Raw genomic sequence first — 16749 nt, forward strand, 5'->3', positions numbered from 1 at the left:
TTTCCTATTTATTTTCTGTACTATATAGTAATATAATATATAGGACATAATAATCTTAGCAGACTGGGAAAGGAAAGCTTCCATTTAGTATCCTTATGGGAGGGTACATCATAGGTGAGGTGTGGTAGAAGCAGGTGAGGTGAGAGTGAAGAAAAGACTCATTGAAAGAGATGTAATCCCCAGTTCATAGCATGCTGGTCTCTGATTTGTAGGTTATACACTACAGTTCAAGATGATTTTGTCTTTTGCAAATCCTGAATTATAAAGAGGTGCTAAATATTTTAGAAAATTTTAGAATATTTTGGCAACTGGTTTTCTTTATCAGCCTAGAGGTTCCAGAGATTCAGATTGGACTTAAGCCTCTTAATAAGGAAACAGCAGATGGGTTGACCCTCACCTTTAGTGCAGGAAGTGCACACTGATTATTCTAAAAATGTACTAAGAATTCAAATAAAATCTAAAACCTTTAAACAGCTCTAGCTGATGCCAGTGTTGAAAACATGTGATCTCAATAAAAAGCAGGAAAAAAAAAAAAAAAAAAAAAAAAGAAAGAAAGAAAAAAAAAAAAAAGCAGCCTGCCAGATGTTTTGACTACATGGTGCATCACATCTTAATGTTTCCAGGGCTGGCAGTGGTAATACTTGTGATTCAGGATTTTAAAATTAACAAGTTCTGTTTGAAGCTTTTTTTTTTTAGTCTTTACTTTAAAAAATATTCTATAGTCAAAATATTTATATACTGAATATTTTACTTTCAAGCACATGTTTTTAGAATATTTATAAATCATAAATATAAACTTCTAAAGTCCAGATTATGTTTCTGAGAGTAAGTATATAATGTAAATTGTTGGCCAGTGTCACTGGGGAATGAGATTTTCAGGTTAATCAAATACCCGGTAATATTAGACCATAACTATTGTATTTTTAAATGCTAAAGGCTCAACATTGTACCATACCAAACACGATTTGCTTGTGAATATGTAGAAAGGCACTTCACAATCTTGCTGGAGCTTTTGTCATAATTTTGAGCTTCAGCTTAACTGTACATGAATTTCCTTGGGTAGAGTCCTAGTTTATATTCCAGACAATAAACTCATTGTACTAGTGCTCATCATTACCTGTTGGAGGACTTGTGAGGAAGAAGGGCAGGTACCCTTTTTGAGCTGGAGGCAGAGGGGAGGGTGGTAGCCAACCCACAAGGAACAATATAATCAACTCCAGCATTGCTCATTCATCTGAAAAAATCACACCGTTCCTCACACTAAATTAATCTCCTCTAAAAATGCAAATATCACCGTGTTGTGTGGGTATGTGCAATGTATTGGTATTGGTTACATCTTTGTTAGCAATTGACACACTGGTAAAGGGTTAATAAATGACACAGGATAGAAAAGGGTGGCATGCGGGGAGGGGGAATGTATCTGTTGAAGAGGTAGAAGTAGCCAGGGTAAATACCATCAGTTTTAGCTTTGCTGTGTCTCTACCATGACAAGCTGCTTTTAAAGATGTTAAAAACAGCATTCCACAACCTTACCTTGGACTGACTTCTTGTGTGCATCATTTTCAGTGAACCTAAATGACTCTCCAGTGGCCAAATATAATGTATAAACATAATTTATATTACCTAAACTGTTCCCCTTGGTGAAGATTTTGAAAAAGTTTAAGTAAAGTCATAAATAAAAACAAGCACAAACTCCTTTTAGAACTGTTAATAATCTTATACTTCTTATCATTTAAAAAATTTTGGCTTATGTGTCTTGTGAAGCTAGAGGGAGTGAACTGATTCCTTACCTGGTCTGAATAAGAAAAAAAAATGTTTTCAATGCCTATGATAAAGATCGGTTATAATCACAAATAGATTTTTTTGTTTGATTGCTTTCTGAAATAACTTTCTTTTATAGTAAAAAAGTAATTACTGTGTATGCTTCCTTAACAATAAAAAAAAAAAACTTAGCTCAAAATTGAGATGATATTGCTCTATATTTATACTGCCCCAGAAAAAAAATCAAGTTTGGTTAATGAAATATTCAGAGACAGGTAACAACTTTGCTCTAATTGGCAGCATTAGTTCAAATGAATACATACAGATAAACACCTCAGCACTGAGAACACAGAGGTATTGGTGGGAATAAGACCATAAGTCATCTATGAGTAATAAAATTCTTTGTCAGAATAAATGCTAAAGTATATTTAATCATCATTGGCCTCCTTGGTCAAAGGGAAAAAGGAAGTAAATCTCAAACAGTCACTAAAGAAACCTACTTTGCTTAAGTTGCTTGGGTGATTAATTCTCCTTGGAGAAAATTGGTGAGATGATTGGAAAACAACACAGCTCTAGGGCCCTGTAACTAAGAAATATACTTGTGGCATTTACTATGAAACCAAGAAATATATGCTACCATTTTATGCACTATTTGCAATAGATGCCAATTTTTATCTTCTAATGAACCCTCAGAACAAACCAAATGTTTGCTTTTTAAAGTCTGTGACTTCTAAAATGAATTTAGTTTCTACCACAAGCTAGATGAATTAGCTCTACATATCAGAATGAGTAGACCTTATTTGCAAAATCATAAGTTGCAAAAACAAAGGTACCATGGAACCTTTAAATTAGACTATTTTAAAGACTTCATGTGACCACCTCCCCCTACTCCCAACTGCTCATTACAAAGTGCTTTATTTTGAAATAACCTCGGTTACAAAAAAAGAGAATTAGAAGACAGCAAATGATTGCAAACATTTTTTGCTTCACCCCTGTTAAGATATCAGCCAAGTAACACCAGTGTTTGAAATAACTCCAAAGTTGGAAGAAACGTTAGCAAATTTTGCTTATCCTTAGTCTATCTTACCAAATGTGTTGAGATTTTAACACGTATTTGGAGTGTTTGGATCATTTCTTCTCATCTGTGTTCAAAGTCAGGCATACATGGGATGATACTATCTTTGATAAGAAGCCATTCTTGATCTAATCTAAGTATACCAACACAATGGAGATTTTGTCTATGGGCTCAGCAATATTTTTTGAGAACGAGATTTGGTGTTTAAAATGTAAGCAAAAGTTCACCATAATTTTGGTCATAATGTGTGTTTTTTGGGTGAGAAGAATTCCAATTCAGATCATATCACTGAATACCTACTAAGTATATCTACTACAGCCTTGGACATTTTACATTTAACATTAGTGGACAATCACAAATAGGGAAAAAGCATTGAGCTCTTAAATTTTGGCAAGTATATTGATTACAGTCTTTATTTAGTAATATTTTCAAGTTAGGCTTGGCAGAAAAGATTTGTGAATTTTACTGCAAGCCATCATGTTTGCTGTTACAGCAGTGCACAAGCAAGAAACATCAACTTGGATGCATATACAGGGTCATATTTTGTCTATTCTCTCAGTGAAATTCAACCCTCAGATATTGTTCTAGACAATTCAAGTTTTGATATCACCCTCCCTTGAACTATTCATAAAATTGAGTTATAATTCTTTTGGGGGTATGAAATTGCCAGATTCTTGCTTGAATTCTTCATTCACAATAACATTTTTCAAACAAAAATATTATGGAAAGTTTTTGTAAATTGTACTAAGTTATAAAACTATGAATTTTCTGTGGATGAGCAATTTTCTAGAATTAACTATTTATTAAAACTTTCCTACTGTAGCCCCCATGAAGAAGCTATTTAGGAAGAATAAATAGATAACAAATAAAAATTTAGGTATCATTCTTGGGTGAAAATGAAGTGTAAAATTAGAGTAATAATCCTTTGTTAATTGTTTCAGCAGTCATCAATTGAAAGTTTCTTAGATCCTAAACTTTCCAATTAGTACAGTACTTATAAGAAACATGTAGAGCATATTTACCACATACTTATAAATATATTTCAGTCACTAATTATTGTCCATTGAATGTGATACAATTTCATTAATTTTCAAAACAGAATGTCAGTACAATGAGAAATGCTTTTGGAATTCCAGTAGTGCTGATTTAGAATTCTTACAAAACTTAGGAATATGATACACTACTGCGCACTACATGAAAGTAAATTATAGTTCAAATGAATTTCTTCAAGACCTAGAAATTGAATATGAGTAACATTAAGTCATGAATGCAACAAATATTTATTTATCTATTTCCAGTCACTCTAAAAGACACAGAAATGGCATTCTCAGTATTCACAGACTGCACACCAGGGTGAAGATACTTCATATGATGACTGTATTTGAACATCTTTGGAGTGGAAAAGAAACCCAAACATCAAAACTGATGACTAAAACATTCAGGGACAACAAAAAGAACTCAGTTCATACTTGAGGAAGCTAGGTTAGTATTTCATTTTTCTCCTAGAGCATACATCTGCCTTTATAAGGAGGAACCAATTGTGTGAATGAGAACTGGAGTCAAGGTTAAAGTAATCTTGCCCAAAAGAGTAGAGTGCTTGCATCTGAAAGAAGCAGCGCCTCAGATCAGATGAGCATTAATAACAAGAAGGGGAAGCACCTCCCCTGCAAAACGTTGGAACCTCTTGGACACATGCTGGAAATTCATTTACCCAAATCATCCTGTGACTATTGGGATAGGTGACAACATCCCATCATCTGAGGCGGGGGGAGTGAAATACAGCATAAACCATTTTTTAAAATAACATTTAAAAAATAATGTGAAAGTAGTAAAGTGTTCTAACTGCCAAGAAATCTTTGCAGATGGACAAAGAAAAAGCTTTGTCTTTCCTATTATTGTTTGCCCTTCAGTTGACATACATGCCGAGATGCATCAATAGGATTACAACGGAAACACGGTCATCTCCAGGGTTTCCTCTGTTTGGATTCCTTGATCCTGTTTAAAGGAACAGGCTCAGGGAATGCACAGAAAACAAACTTCCCCAATCGAAGTTCTGAGGTCTTTCTTCCCCTATCCCACCCTCAGAAACCTGTCTAGTTTTACTGACAGCACCAGACAGAAATGTCATGGTCATGTTGCACCACTTCACTTGTTGAGTTGTGTGAAGACAGTACTTAACCATAGTAACTTGGTGAACCACCTTGCTCTTAAATTAGCTCCAAGGTTTCTTTCCAGCACCATGGAAATATCTTACCTGCATGTGTCCCTGGTACATTCTGCTTCGGCTTCTTCAGGGCTCCCTGAGGCCGCCGGATGCTTTCCCCCCGTGTTTACTTGCACACCAAATAGGGGAGATGGTGTAGCGCACACTGGGTTCTCAGAGGGTCCCCTGAGTGCCCTCGAAGGCTCCAGGTACCCTGGCTGGCCAGCCGGCGGCCCCTTGGCAGCGCTGCGGGCTGCCGGGAACTGTTCTCTACTCGGGGTGCTGAAAGCGGACACAGCAGAGCGCGGAGGAGGCGAGGAGCCCAGTCGGCCACGCTCTCCAGCAGGCGCAGGTCCTGCTCGCTGGGCGCCTCTAAAACTCACTCCTCCACCGAACTCTTTCTCGCTTCCTGCTAGGCTGCCTCATGTCTCTCTCACTCTTCCCCGCGAACCCCCTCCTCCTCCCAGCCCTGACGTGAGCGCCCACACCAGCCGCCGCCGCAGCTGCTGAGCGGGGCGCGCGCCGCCCTCCCGGCCGCGTCCCTGCCAAGAGCCGCGGGCTCGGCACGCGCGCGCGTTCGCGGTGGGGCTGGGAGCGGCCCGAGGGCGGCCCTGGGCGGTGCGCGCTCTGTTGCGCGCGTGCTCGGTGGTGCGCGCGCGGGGACCCGGCAAAGTGCGCGCGGGCGTTGGTCCCGCTAGTGTTAAGTGCTTGTCTCACGGAGTTCAGGTGTGGCCTGGGCTTCGAGGGCCGATTCTAATGGAGGGGACCACCGGGTGGAAGAAACGTGGGAGGAAATGCCTTGTCTCTCTGGGGGGACGTTGGTATCCACTGATCCCGTATCCTGCAGACACAATAGGCTAAACGTGGGGAGGTTCCAAAGAGTTTACTTGACTCTGATTCAGTTCTCCGGCAAGGTACCTGCATATCACCCTCTGAATATACCCTCCCACCTCCAGTTCATAGCTGAACATTTTATTTAAAATGGCAAACCCCAGTGTTTGAGGTCCTTACACACTTGGTTTTTATTCCTTAGCACTTAAAATCACCCCCACTCCTCTTTATTTTTCGTTTTTATTTTTATTTATTGTTCGTCTGTCCTATACAATGTTATTTTCATGAAATCAGGGATTTGGGGGAGGGGAGTGGAGGAAGAAAAGATTGAATCTGGTTTTGGCACTGATGTATCCGAGTGCCTCCTGGCACGTTGTAGGGATTCAAAAAGAATTTGTTGATTGAGTTTTGCCGTATAATAGGTGGAATGCATTTAAATATGTATTAAGTTGAAGAGACTGGATAGTTTTTGATGTAATCTAAACATTGAATGTTTATAGGTGCACATTTGCACACAAAGAACTGGTGTATGGGTGTGAACTGTGATTAGGTTGATTGGCAGAAGGATCTCCACTCATATAGTATGCCTCCCAAATTATGTACAGCATAAATACTACCTATGGCATGATACAATTTTCACAAAGCTAAAAACATGAAACTATAAACTCCCTAGGAATATAAATATGTATTCATATAGTCACATGTATTCTTACGACTACATGAAAAAGAAAGCAGTAAAACAACAGACAGAATATTCAGAATGTTGATGCTAGGTGAGAGGAGGCAGGGGTAAGGGATGAAGAAATATTTTACATGAAGGTTAATTGTCAATATCTTAGCTTTTGTGTTGATTGGTGATTCACAGGACACTTACTACCCTTTTAAAAAAATGATTATGTAACTAAATAAAACAGAACCATGCACGGACCAGTGCAGAGAATGGGAAATGAACCAAGAAGTGATTAATCTAATTCAATGCATCTAAGGATCTAAAACAACCAAGCAAGTGACCAACCAAATAAACTCCAAAGGACCAAGACTTGTAGGCAGGAGACATGGATTCCTATTAGACACCACCGATCATTAACCTGGGACAATTTTATTTCTTTGGATTTCAGCTTTTTTGTGACTAAATCCGGCATGGTAAATTCACGTTTTATCCTGAATATTGACCTTGTTTATGAACATGTAAATGGTAAAGTACCATACAGTTTTTGTTTTATTGTCCTTTACAGGGCAGAAACAGGACAAGAAGCCAGCAGGTAGAAGTGCTTGTTCCACCTGTGTCACTGCTCTTTGGGGCAAATGTATGAACTTCTTTTTTTCTCATTTTTGAAATAAGGCAGACATCTGCCTTGTCTGTTGCCCAGGGCTGCTGAGGACTAAATAAATGTGAAAGGTTGTAAATTATAAGCCACTATATACATGAATATGTAAATAGATTTTTTTCCAGTTCAGAAAAGATGAGTGCTGATTTCCAGAAACCTCAAGCACTACAAATTTAAAAGAGGATTATTTATTATACTGGCATGTTAGTCTAACAACCTTGGGGAAATTCCCATGTTTTGGTTTGAAAGTGCTAGAAATCTTTGAAGTTATAGCGAAGTAAAAGCTTTTAAATCTGTTACATACTAATTATTATCTAACAGTAGATTCAAGGAACCAATGACCATAAAAGTATTTGAATTAGCCTGCCAACTACCTAGAGTTGAAGATAGAACTCAGTGTACCTTCTTTTTAAGCCCAAGTAACTCATTTAGTTGCTCCCTACATCCATTAAATTTCAGGGATGAAAGATGTCCTCTGTGAAGTCTTTTCTCTCTGTAGTCATTCATTCATTATTTTAAAAGATAAACTGAGGCACTTTATATTTTTGAAGAGTTTATTTGAGCAAACAGCTATTCATGAATTGGGCACTTGGGGAAATTGGAATTGGAATTGGTTGAAAGGAAGGCTTTTATGGGTGAATGTGCTAGCACAGAAAAGAAGTTACTTGGTTAAAGTGGAGCAGTGCCCATATTTGGATCATTACAGGGAAAGTCCATAGTTGGAATTTAGTTGGTGGTTTCTGACTAGCTAAACTTAAGTTTATTTTCCTAGACTATGACTGCATACATCGAGTTGGGTTTTGGTTTGCTTACATAGAAATTCAGAGTGTTATAGCTGCTTCACTCAGTCTTCCGTTCATTAATTGAACAATTTGTTCATTGGTTCATTCATATTTATTGACACCTTAGGATGTGGAAGTGCTGTACAAGGGGCCACAGGATCCTATACTTCAGTTTCCTGACACAAAGACATTTAGCATATCAGAAAGACCAATCTGTTTAGACTTCTTTAAAAACATATGCAGAAATTCCACAATTTCTCTTATTTAAGAGTTTGCATCTAATGTCTTACATTAAACCCCTCCCCCAGTTTTGAACTTTAATCTTCTCCATGGTACAAATGTCCTTCAATGCCTGTAAAGATGAGCTTTGTAAGCAAAGTCTCTTGGCTGATTATCAGTTCAAGTGTCAATATCTTAAGATACTGTTGATTCACAGACCCATCTAGCTTTTTATGTATCTTATTTGGATAGATTGAAAATGTTCCTCCAAATTTAGCATATCAGTTCAAGTAATTTGGTGTTTTGGTACAAAAAGAAACTTTTTATGTTCAAGTAGATATACTGGGGGAAAATGGGCAGGTGTGAACTGTTTTCTGATGCACCCTAAACATTTGTACAGTATACATATAACAAAAAACCTGAATCATAACATATTTGTAGAAATCCATTTTTGCAAATTTAGTTGTTTTAAAGAGATCTTAAAAGAAAAAAGTTCATATCTTTCATTTTTCTATGACTGTTTCTAATACTAGAGAAACATCTCTCTGTAATCTCTGTTCTCTTCAGGGGATCATTATGGTAAACTAACAGAAGGCAAAGTAACAGACACCAGAGTTAGGAAAGAATGTGATTTTTTTGGGGAACAAAGGCAAGTGACAACAGCTATTTATCTACTTTGATGCCAGGAATATTTGAATAAAAATGAAAATTTCTGCCAAATATCTATTTTACCTTTCACAGGATTTTCTAGTTTTCATCTTAATGATTAGAATTATATAAAAACAACTTGGAAGATGAATTTGTAATGTGTACCAAACTCCAACAATTGTATCCATCATAATAATGTCTACATATGTACTTGGAAGATAGAGTTACTAATGAATCATCCTAACCAAGCCTACACAAAGGGATACATCTCACTGGCAGTAATGTTACCATATACAGCATCTGACTTAAAGTGACTGGATCATGATAGCAAAGCTAAATATGGACAGATTCATTAAGGGATGCCTTGTTCCTGAGGGAGAAAAACCTATATCTCCTTTTACTTTGTTGTTATTTTGCAGCCTAGATTAGATATGATTTAACACCAGATCTCAGGTGCCGAAATTTTTTTCTCATTTTGTAATTAAATTCAAAGACCCTTGTTACTCAAAGTGTGGTCTGTGGACCAGCAACGTGGGTGCCTCCTGGGAGTTTGTTAGAAATGTTGACTCAGGTCCCATTCCTGACTTACTGAATTGGAGTCTGTATTTCAACAAGATCCCCTCGTGCTTCATATGCACCGTAAAACGTCAAAGATTTGTTCCTATAAACTTGTGGCAAAAGTGACTCTTGTCTTTTGCAGTGATGACACGTGAACTTCCATACCTACAGAAAAGCATAACATACATCTCTCCATTTATAAAATAATATTGCTGTATTTTGAGTGGTCAGTGGGCTTGCCATAAAATCATAGCACACCTGCTTTCTTACAGCACAAAATGTGCTAATACCACTGAAATTTTAATAACTATAATAAAATTAGGAGCTGAGAGGTAGCAGTAGTATCTATTTTGTATTGATCAAATTAAATTTTGCTTGTTAGTAAGTGAATCCTCCTGCATATGAAATGGGTATTGAAAAAATTTCAGGATTAAATCTATGAAAATGATGAAATTAGTGTTCTTGTAGACCTAAAAAAAATCAAGGATAATAGTCTTTTGGTGATTCAGTCATTCTTTTATAATCTTTACAATTTAAACCCTGCTGCTGAAAGATGGTGTGGGAGAGAACAAAAGTCAAAATAACTGTAGACCCAAATTAAAATGACTAATTGGTTTTTATTGTTCAGTTAAAGGAAGGAACATTTTGTTAAAGTTTGCCCACTTGCCCTTTCTGTCTCTTTGACACACTGAATGGAATTAGCTGGTGTTCAGGGCATTGGATCTGGAAGGAATGTGGAAAGCCCACACAGCAGACCTCACGCTGCCAGGGGAGTTATGAATGAGGACAAGTCCATGGACTCTGGTGACTGGGAGATGGCAGCAATGTTCTTCCAAATGAGCAAACAAACTGGGCGCTGTGTAGTTGGACCTCCTATTGAACGCATTTAAGAAATTACACTGAAATAATTAGTGTTTGTTCATTCTTTATGACAGTGTTCCTTCAGCAACCCAATATTCCTTTTAATATTAAATGTACTTTCCAAAGCTTCTTAGTCCTGGTGAGAAAGCATTCGAACACTAAAATGTCTCTGGCTTTTGACTCTTCCTTTTTACTCGGACCTCTGCCCAGCAAGCTGTTCAGATTCCTTCAACCTCTCACCAGTCTCCATGCTAGTTCTATTACCTTCGTCCATCTGCTCCAACATATCATATGCATTACAGTTAGATTAATTTCATAAAGGCCAGCATTAATCATATAGTTATCCGGTTCAAAAACCTTTAACTTCCCATTGCCTACTAACATCCAGATCTTTAGCTTCTTATTCATAGTCATGGACTCAAGTTTGCTGCCCAGACTCACATATTCTTCTAGGAGCTGGGAACCTCTTTACTTGCAAAACCACCTCTTGTCCTCTCTGGTCTCTTTTGTGTTGTGGGAAACATTGTTCTTCTAAGCTTTGGGGGTGGGGCATATGGTCCAAGCTGAGTCAACCATTGCTTTCAATCCACATTGGTCACAGTGGGGTTGGGCATATGACCCGTATGAGTCAACTGTTGCACCGGGACTCAGCTTCAGGACTGTTTGGGAGCATAGTGATTGTTCCTTGGATTGGTTTCTCTAATGATCCAAACTTTGACACTGACAGTGTCTAGATTTCCCAACCTGAAAAAGAAACCAACCTGGGGGAGAAAAAGTCTGAGTAGGTTTCAGGTGATGAAGTATTTGCCATTAAATGAACCATACCTCAAGCAAGCCTAAGATAGCCTTTAGTTACTTCAGCAGGCACAGTCCCTTTTCTGGTTGAGTTGGATATTCTGTCACAACCAAAAGAATGCTTACAAATACAGTAACCTTCCATTAACTGATCCTTGTATTTTTTCAGCTCTTCGTATTTTCTAACTTTTCCAATAGCTCTGCTTTTTATAGTATTCACCAACGCTAACCCAAGTTAGACTCACGTACTTTCTGTTCCTTGGAATGTACACATTCTCTCCACTTCTTCTGAATGAAAGCTTATTTATTTTTCAAATTTGGTCTTAAAGTCAGTGTCTTTCATAAATGCTTTCTTGACTCTTCGGTTAACCCCCACACCCTTTGCTGGAACCTCCTATCATATGAAATTCTCTGAATAGTTTTAAAATTATTTCTGTGTTTTTTCTTCCTATCATTGAAGATAGATGGAGACAAAAATTTTGTTCTATTTTTTTCTTAAATTACATCTAATATGTAGAAAATTCTCCATAGTTATTGAAGAACACAAATTGGAAATTTTGAAAATAAAGTGATTTAAAAATAATTTACTCCAGAGATAAATTTCGCATGTAATTTCTTAAAATAAAATATGAACAAAACTGTGGTTGATTTTATAGATAATAGTAGAATATTAAAGCTGAAAGAGAAGCTTATCACTCTTATGGAAAAACCCCCACCTTTTTCAAAAGACCAATACTTCATTCCTGAAGTGTTTTTTGATGGAAAACAGGTTTATGATTGAGTAAAGGAACTTGGAGTTTTAATGAACTCAAAGTACACTATTACTAGCACACAAAATTCAACTGATATCACAAAATGCTGACATCTGGAAAATTTTGGATGAATTATTACCCTGAGGGATGAAATGCAGTGCATGAATAGTTAGAGAAAGTGAGCTGTGTGAAGATTTGAAGAAACTCATTTTAGGAATGGTACAGAGTCAGATCTCCACCTTATATCAATGAAAATGTCCTTGGTCTTTCTACTCAGAGACAGAGGATTTGATTCTTAAAAGAGTTCATGTCAGAGGGAGGCATAAGCAGCGCTGAAACAATTACAGAAGTGTTATAATCTTGTAAGAGATTGGGAATTATGATTTTGAATTCTGGTTAATTCTTTTTCTTTTAGAATGTACTATTCCAATTTACCTACTGTTTCAACAGATAGTCACATGGGGGTAATGAAGCCTTCAGGTTATTTTTGAAAGAAAGATGATCTCGTTGTTATAAATAATGCCTATGGACTTGTAAAATTATAACTTCTTAAAACAAAATAATCTTGATATTTATGACAGTCTATGACATTTTGCAGCTGGATAGTAGTCTATTTTTCTTTTAATTCCACAAAGGGCAAATCACTAGAATGTTGTATAGGATTATAATAAATGTTTGTTGTACCTTAGTTTAGACTCTTTATTATATACCTCTGGACTACATGTAAAATCCTAAAATTTTCATCCTCCCCTGCTCCTTTCTTTCTAATCTATTCTCTATAATGTAATACGAGTCAATATTCAAAAATAAGTGTAAATTACTTATATATATATATGTTTAAATAAATCAAATTTTCTCTATTAACAACACATCTACATCTTTTTCAGGCAAGTCAAGCTCTTCACTATTTTTTCCAAAGCTTCTTGTCTGACAGGTCCCTGAGGATAGTCCAGGCCTGTAGTCCCCCGAATGTGACAGACTGGGTCACACCTTCAAGCCTTGTGCTTATGATCCCTGTACTTGGACCTCTCTCCTTTCATGCTCCTTCGCATGCTAGGCAATCCATATGTTTGCTTCTGGCCTTTGCTCAAGTGTCAGCTGCACCGTGAAGTTTTCATTACTCTGCATGGTTTGTTAGTGATTGCAGAGTGATTTTATGCACTCATCATCAGTATCATCTTGCAAGAGTGTAGTTGTCTATTTACAAATCGTCTTCCTTCACTAGGTTGTCATGTCCTAGCAAGCAACAGTTATTCTTATACCTCACTGTTTCCTCGGAGCTAAGTATAGTGCCTGGCACACCATGAGTGCTTACTAAATGTTTGTTGAATGAATAAACGTCTGTAAGGAAATATATTCAATTTTCTACAGTCAGTTTTCAGTGGATAAATATGTGGAAACATATTAATACTACTCAAGACAAAGACAACAGAATGGTTTTATCCATTCTGCAAAAAAAAAGAATTCAGCATTCAAAACCAATGAACTGTTTTAAATCCTTTAATGAGAAGTGATTTGCAGGTACATGCAATATTAATTATATCAGAAAGCTTAGAAGGGTAGAGTTGAAAGGGATGTTGGAAATCACCTGGATCTTGCTCTTTATTTTACAGATGAAGAGCAGAGTAATGCCTGAAGAAGTGAAGGGACTAACTTGATCGAGGCCTTAGCTCTGGTTGACCCTTTTTGTCCAGCTCGAAAGACCTGGAATCTCAGTGTGAGTGCTTGAGATAGGACTGCAGGAACCACCTGACCAGCCTATTAGACCTGCCTGAAAACCAGAATGGGTCTAGGGAGGCACAGACTAGTGCTGAGAATGTGGTTCCCCACACAGTGTGAAGGAGGAAAGTTTTCGAAGTGGGGTGGGGGAAAATTTGATATATTCTCTGCTATAAAGAGATGAGGTTTGTTTTATACCAGCAAATACTCCTAAGGGGGGGGGGGTCCAGTTCCATTGGGTAAATGAGAATATAGCTCAAACTTTGGAATTCCTTAGACTTTGAGTAGAAAAAAATGCTCATGACATAAATGACAGAGATTGGGAAATCAAACTTAATGTAAAAATACCTTTTCTGAATAAAATTTTAAAAGGCAAACAATCCAATAGGAACATGGGCAAACCTGAACAGAAAACTCATAAAATAAGGAAATATAAATATCCAATAAATGTGATTGGTAAAAGAAATGGTTAAACATAGGAACATCATTGTCATCAAGCTGACAAAGTTGTTTCTTTTTTTCTTTTTATAAGAAAATGCACATTTTGGATGAAGTAGTTGATATAAACTTTCTCCTACATTGCAGTGGGTATTTTCATTAGTATGACTTTTCTGAAGGATGATTTGGCAAAATGGATCAAGAGTATCAAAAATGTTTACATCCAGTGACTCAGTATTTCTACTTTCAAGAATTCTAAGATAATCACAAATTTTCACTAAGATTTGCTTAAAAAGCATTTTTATAATAACAGACAATGGGAAACAAACGAGCAAAAGGAAAGTGATAATTTATTAATTTGGGTATCACGGAACACCATTTGTCATTAAAACTAATGATTTGGAAACTGATGGCATGGAAAACGTGTTAGCAAATATTAATGAAAAAGTGACTTCTGTTTATAATATGCATGGCAATATGTGTGTGTATGTATGAATGTATGTAGGGTCTATGTGTATATGTACATGCAGATGCATAATATGTCAAATGCTCTGCTCTTTGACTCTTACTGCATGAATATTCAGTGTACTCACTTGTGGAAAAATGATCAAACATTGGTTAACCAGTTTTCTATTGAAATTCATTGTCAAAATGGTAATTTTTAAAGAGTGTGAGGAATTTGCAAATACTTGCTAGGGAAAATTCTTAAATTGCCCTGACTTCTGGCAAGAGGATGCATGGAGTGCTGCAGGCTATTGCCCCTGTTCTTGATAGGAGTCTGACCGTGTGGTGCACTGTTGTTGTGGTCTTCCGCACCCTTTCCCTTAGGGTCTACACTCTCAAGAACATCAGAGATTTCTTCTGTCAGACACCTGAGGGGTCTACCAGCCCAGGCTCGATTGATTCAGATGTTATTTTTGTTTTTTGATTTGTTAGTTTATTTCTTGCATTATACCACCTATTTCCTGTGGTGTAGAAGGAAAATGTAATTTGTATTTGCTAATGTACAGTCTCCATTTGTACTGCATGCAAACATGCATATTAATGAGTTCATTAAGCGTTTCATAATTAAGTAATTGTTGTTTTATATGCTCTGTACTATGCAGAAAATTCTTGGTAGCTTGTTACATTGATGTTGAAGAATTAATTGAATGATATTTGAGGAAGTTATTGGGAGGGTTTTGATGGGTTGAGAACATTTTATTTTTGTATTTTGAGTAATGAAATATACGTTTCAGTGAAATGAAAATTTGTTACCCAGCATTTTTTTTTTTTTTTTTTTTTTTTGGTACCAGGGATTGAACTCAGAGGCAGTCAACCACTGAGCCACATCCCCAGCTCTATTTTTGTATTTTATTTAGAGTTGCTCAGGGCCTCACTTTTGCTAAGGCTGGCTTTGAACTCATGATCCTCCTGCCACAGCCTCCCAAGCCTCTGGGATTACAGACGTGTGCTACTGTGCCTGACACCCCAGCAGTTTTTTGAGAAGCACATTTTTTGAGAAGCAGATTACATTCAGGTACTGAAGATATCAGTATCTTATCTATGACTCTGAGTTTATGTTGAATTTTATACTCTGTTTCCGTATTTTCCAAATTTTATAAATAAGGTATGTCATGAAACTTTGCCAATGAAAAAAGAAAGAAGATAAAGGGAAAAGAAAAAAATCTCAGAATTGAATTTCAGGGAGTTTAGTGGAGAGGGAAGAGGTTTGTCATATTTGTATAGTCGGTATGGGAAGAATTGAGTTTTACATAAATTCGTCATGGTTGAAACCTAGAGTACAGACATGGGTTCTGAGAAAGGGTTGTGAATAACTGCTTAGCAACACTCTTTTTCTTTCTCTTTGTATCTGAAGCATTCCATGTCACTTTGTTTCTTTTGAATGGCACTGTGAACCATAGGATAGGACCACACAAATCTAAATGGCAAATCACAAGGGCATTTGATTTAGGATAGATATCTTGTGTTTATATTTTCTGTAAGGAACTAACACAAATATTTGCAAGTACTGCTTAGACTGTGTGGTGGAGACTTGATGTGATTCGTATAATTCCATTGCCCCCACTCTCTGGAGCTCTCTTTGTATGGTGACAGTGGGGTTTCCTTATCTATCTTGGTTGACAGGTTATTTGGTTACTTACTTCCTGAATCTGAGATCCCCAGGGACTACTCCCATGTCTCCTCTTCAGCTACATAGTGTTTTGGGGTTTCATCACTTTGTATAGTAGCTTTTTCAGACTTCTGGAGCAATTCACACAGTACTCTGCCCTATATGTGGACAAAGGTCTATCCTAAATCTTTCAGGCCTGTAAGAACAGGCTGTGGTTTTAAAGAAAATCTTGCCAAAGACTTGAGGTTAATAGAATGGGGTTTAGAAGTAGTAAAATAGCTGGGGATTCGACATTGCTATTTCCAATTGCCCATTCTCCTGTTTTCCTTGGAAATACCATGTTAGATGGCTCTTCTCTTCCCTCATCATTTATGGACACATTCATTTAGCTATTTGTTTCTGAGTCTGAATGCTCTCTTCTGAGAGAGTCTGAATACTTCTCTTGTTTCAAAGTCCTGAGCACAGCCCATCCACTGATGAACTAGATCCTGTCCTGAGTTACCATTAGGATTTGTTACAAAGATTACAGACAAATTCTGTAAAGCACTAAGCATGGTGTCTTGCACATCATAGATGATGAATAAATTATGAGAGTTGTGATTATAATTATGGTGAGGAGGAGTACATTATTAACTCCCTTGCTCCTCATTCCCTCTGTCACAAGCA

At 37.1% G+C, this 16749-nt stretch overlaps 1 protein-coding gene across 3 annotated transcripts in view; it reads right to left on the reverse strand.

Moving 5' to 3' along the window:
- Positions 1–5460, reverse strand: part of Pex5l (peroxisomal biogenesis factor 5 like) — a 215359-nt gene extending 209899 nt beyond the window's left edge. For all 3 annotated transcript variants that reach the window (XM_047563860.1, XM_047563856.1, XM_047563854.1), the window contains exon 1: positions 5091–5460. In XM_047563860.1, coding sequence (XP_047419816.1) covers positions 5091–5111 — 21 coding nt within the window. In that variant the 5' untranslated portion in view covers positions 5112–5460. The remainder of the gene's footprint in view (positions 1–5090) is intronic.
- Positions 5461–16749: the final 11289 nt, after the last annotated feature.

This window comes from Sciurus carolinensis, chromosome 9 (genome assembly GCF_902686445.1).
Source record: "Sciurus carolinensis chromosome 9, mSciCar1.2, whole genome shotgun sequence".
Taxonomy (NCBI): domain Eukaryota; kingdom Metazoa; phylum Chordata; class Mammalia; order Rodentia; family Sciuridae; genus Sciurus; species Sciurus carolinensis.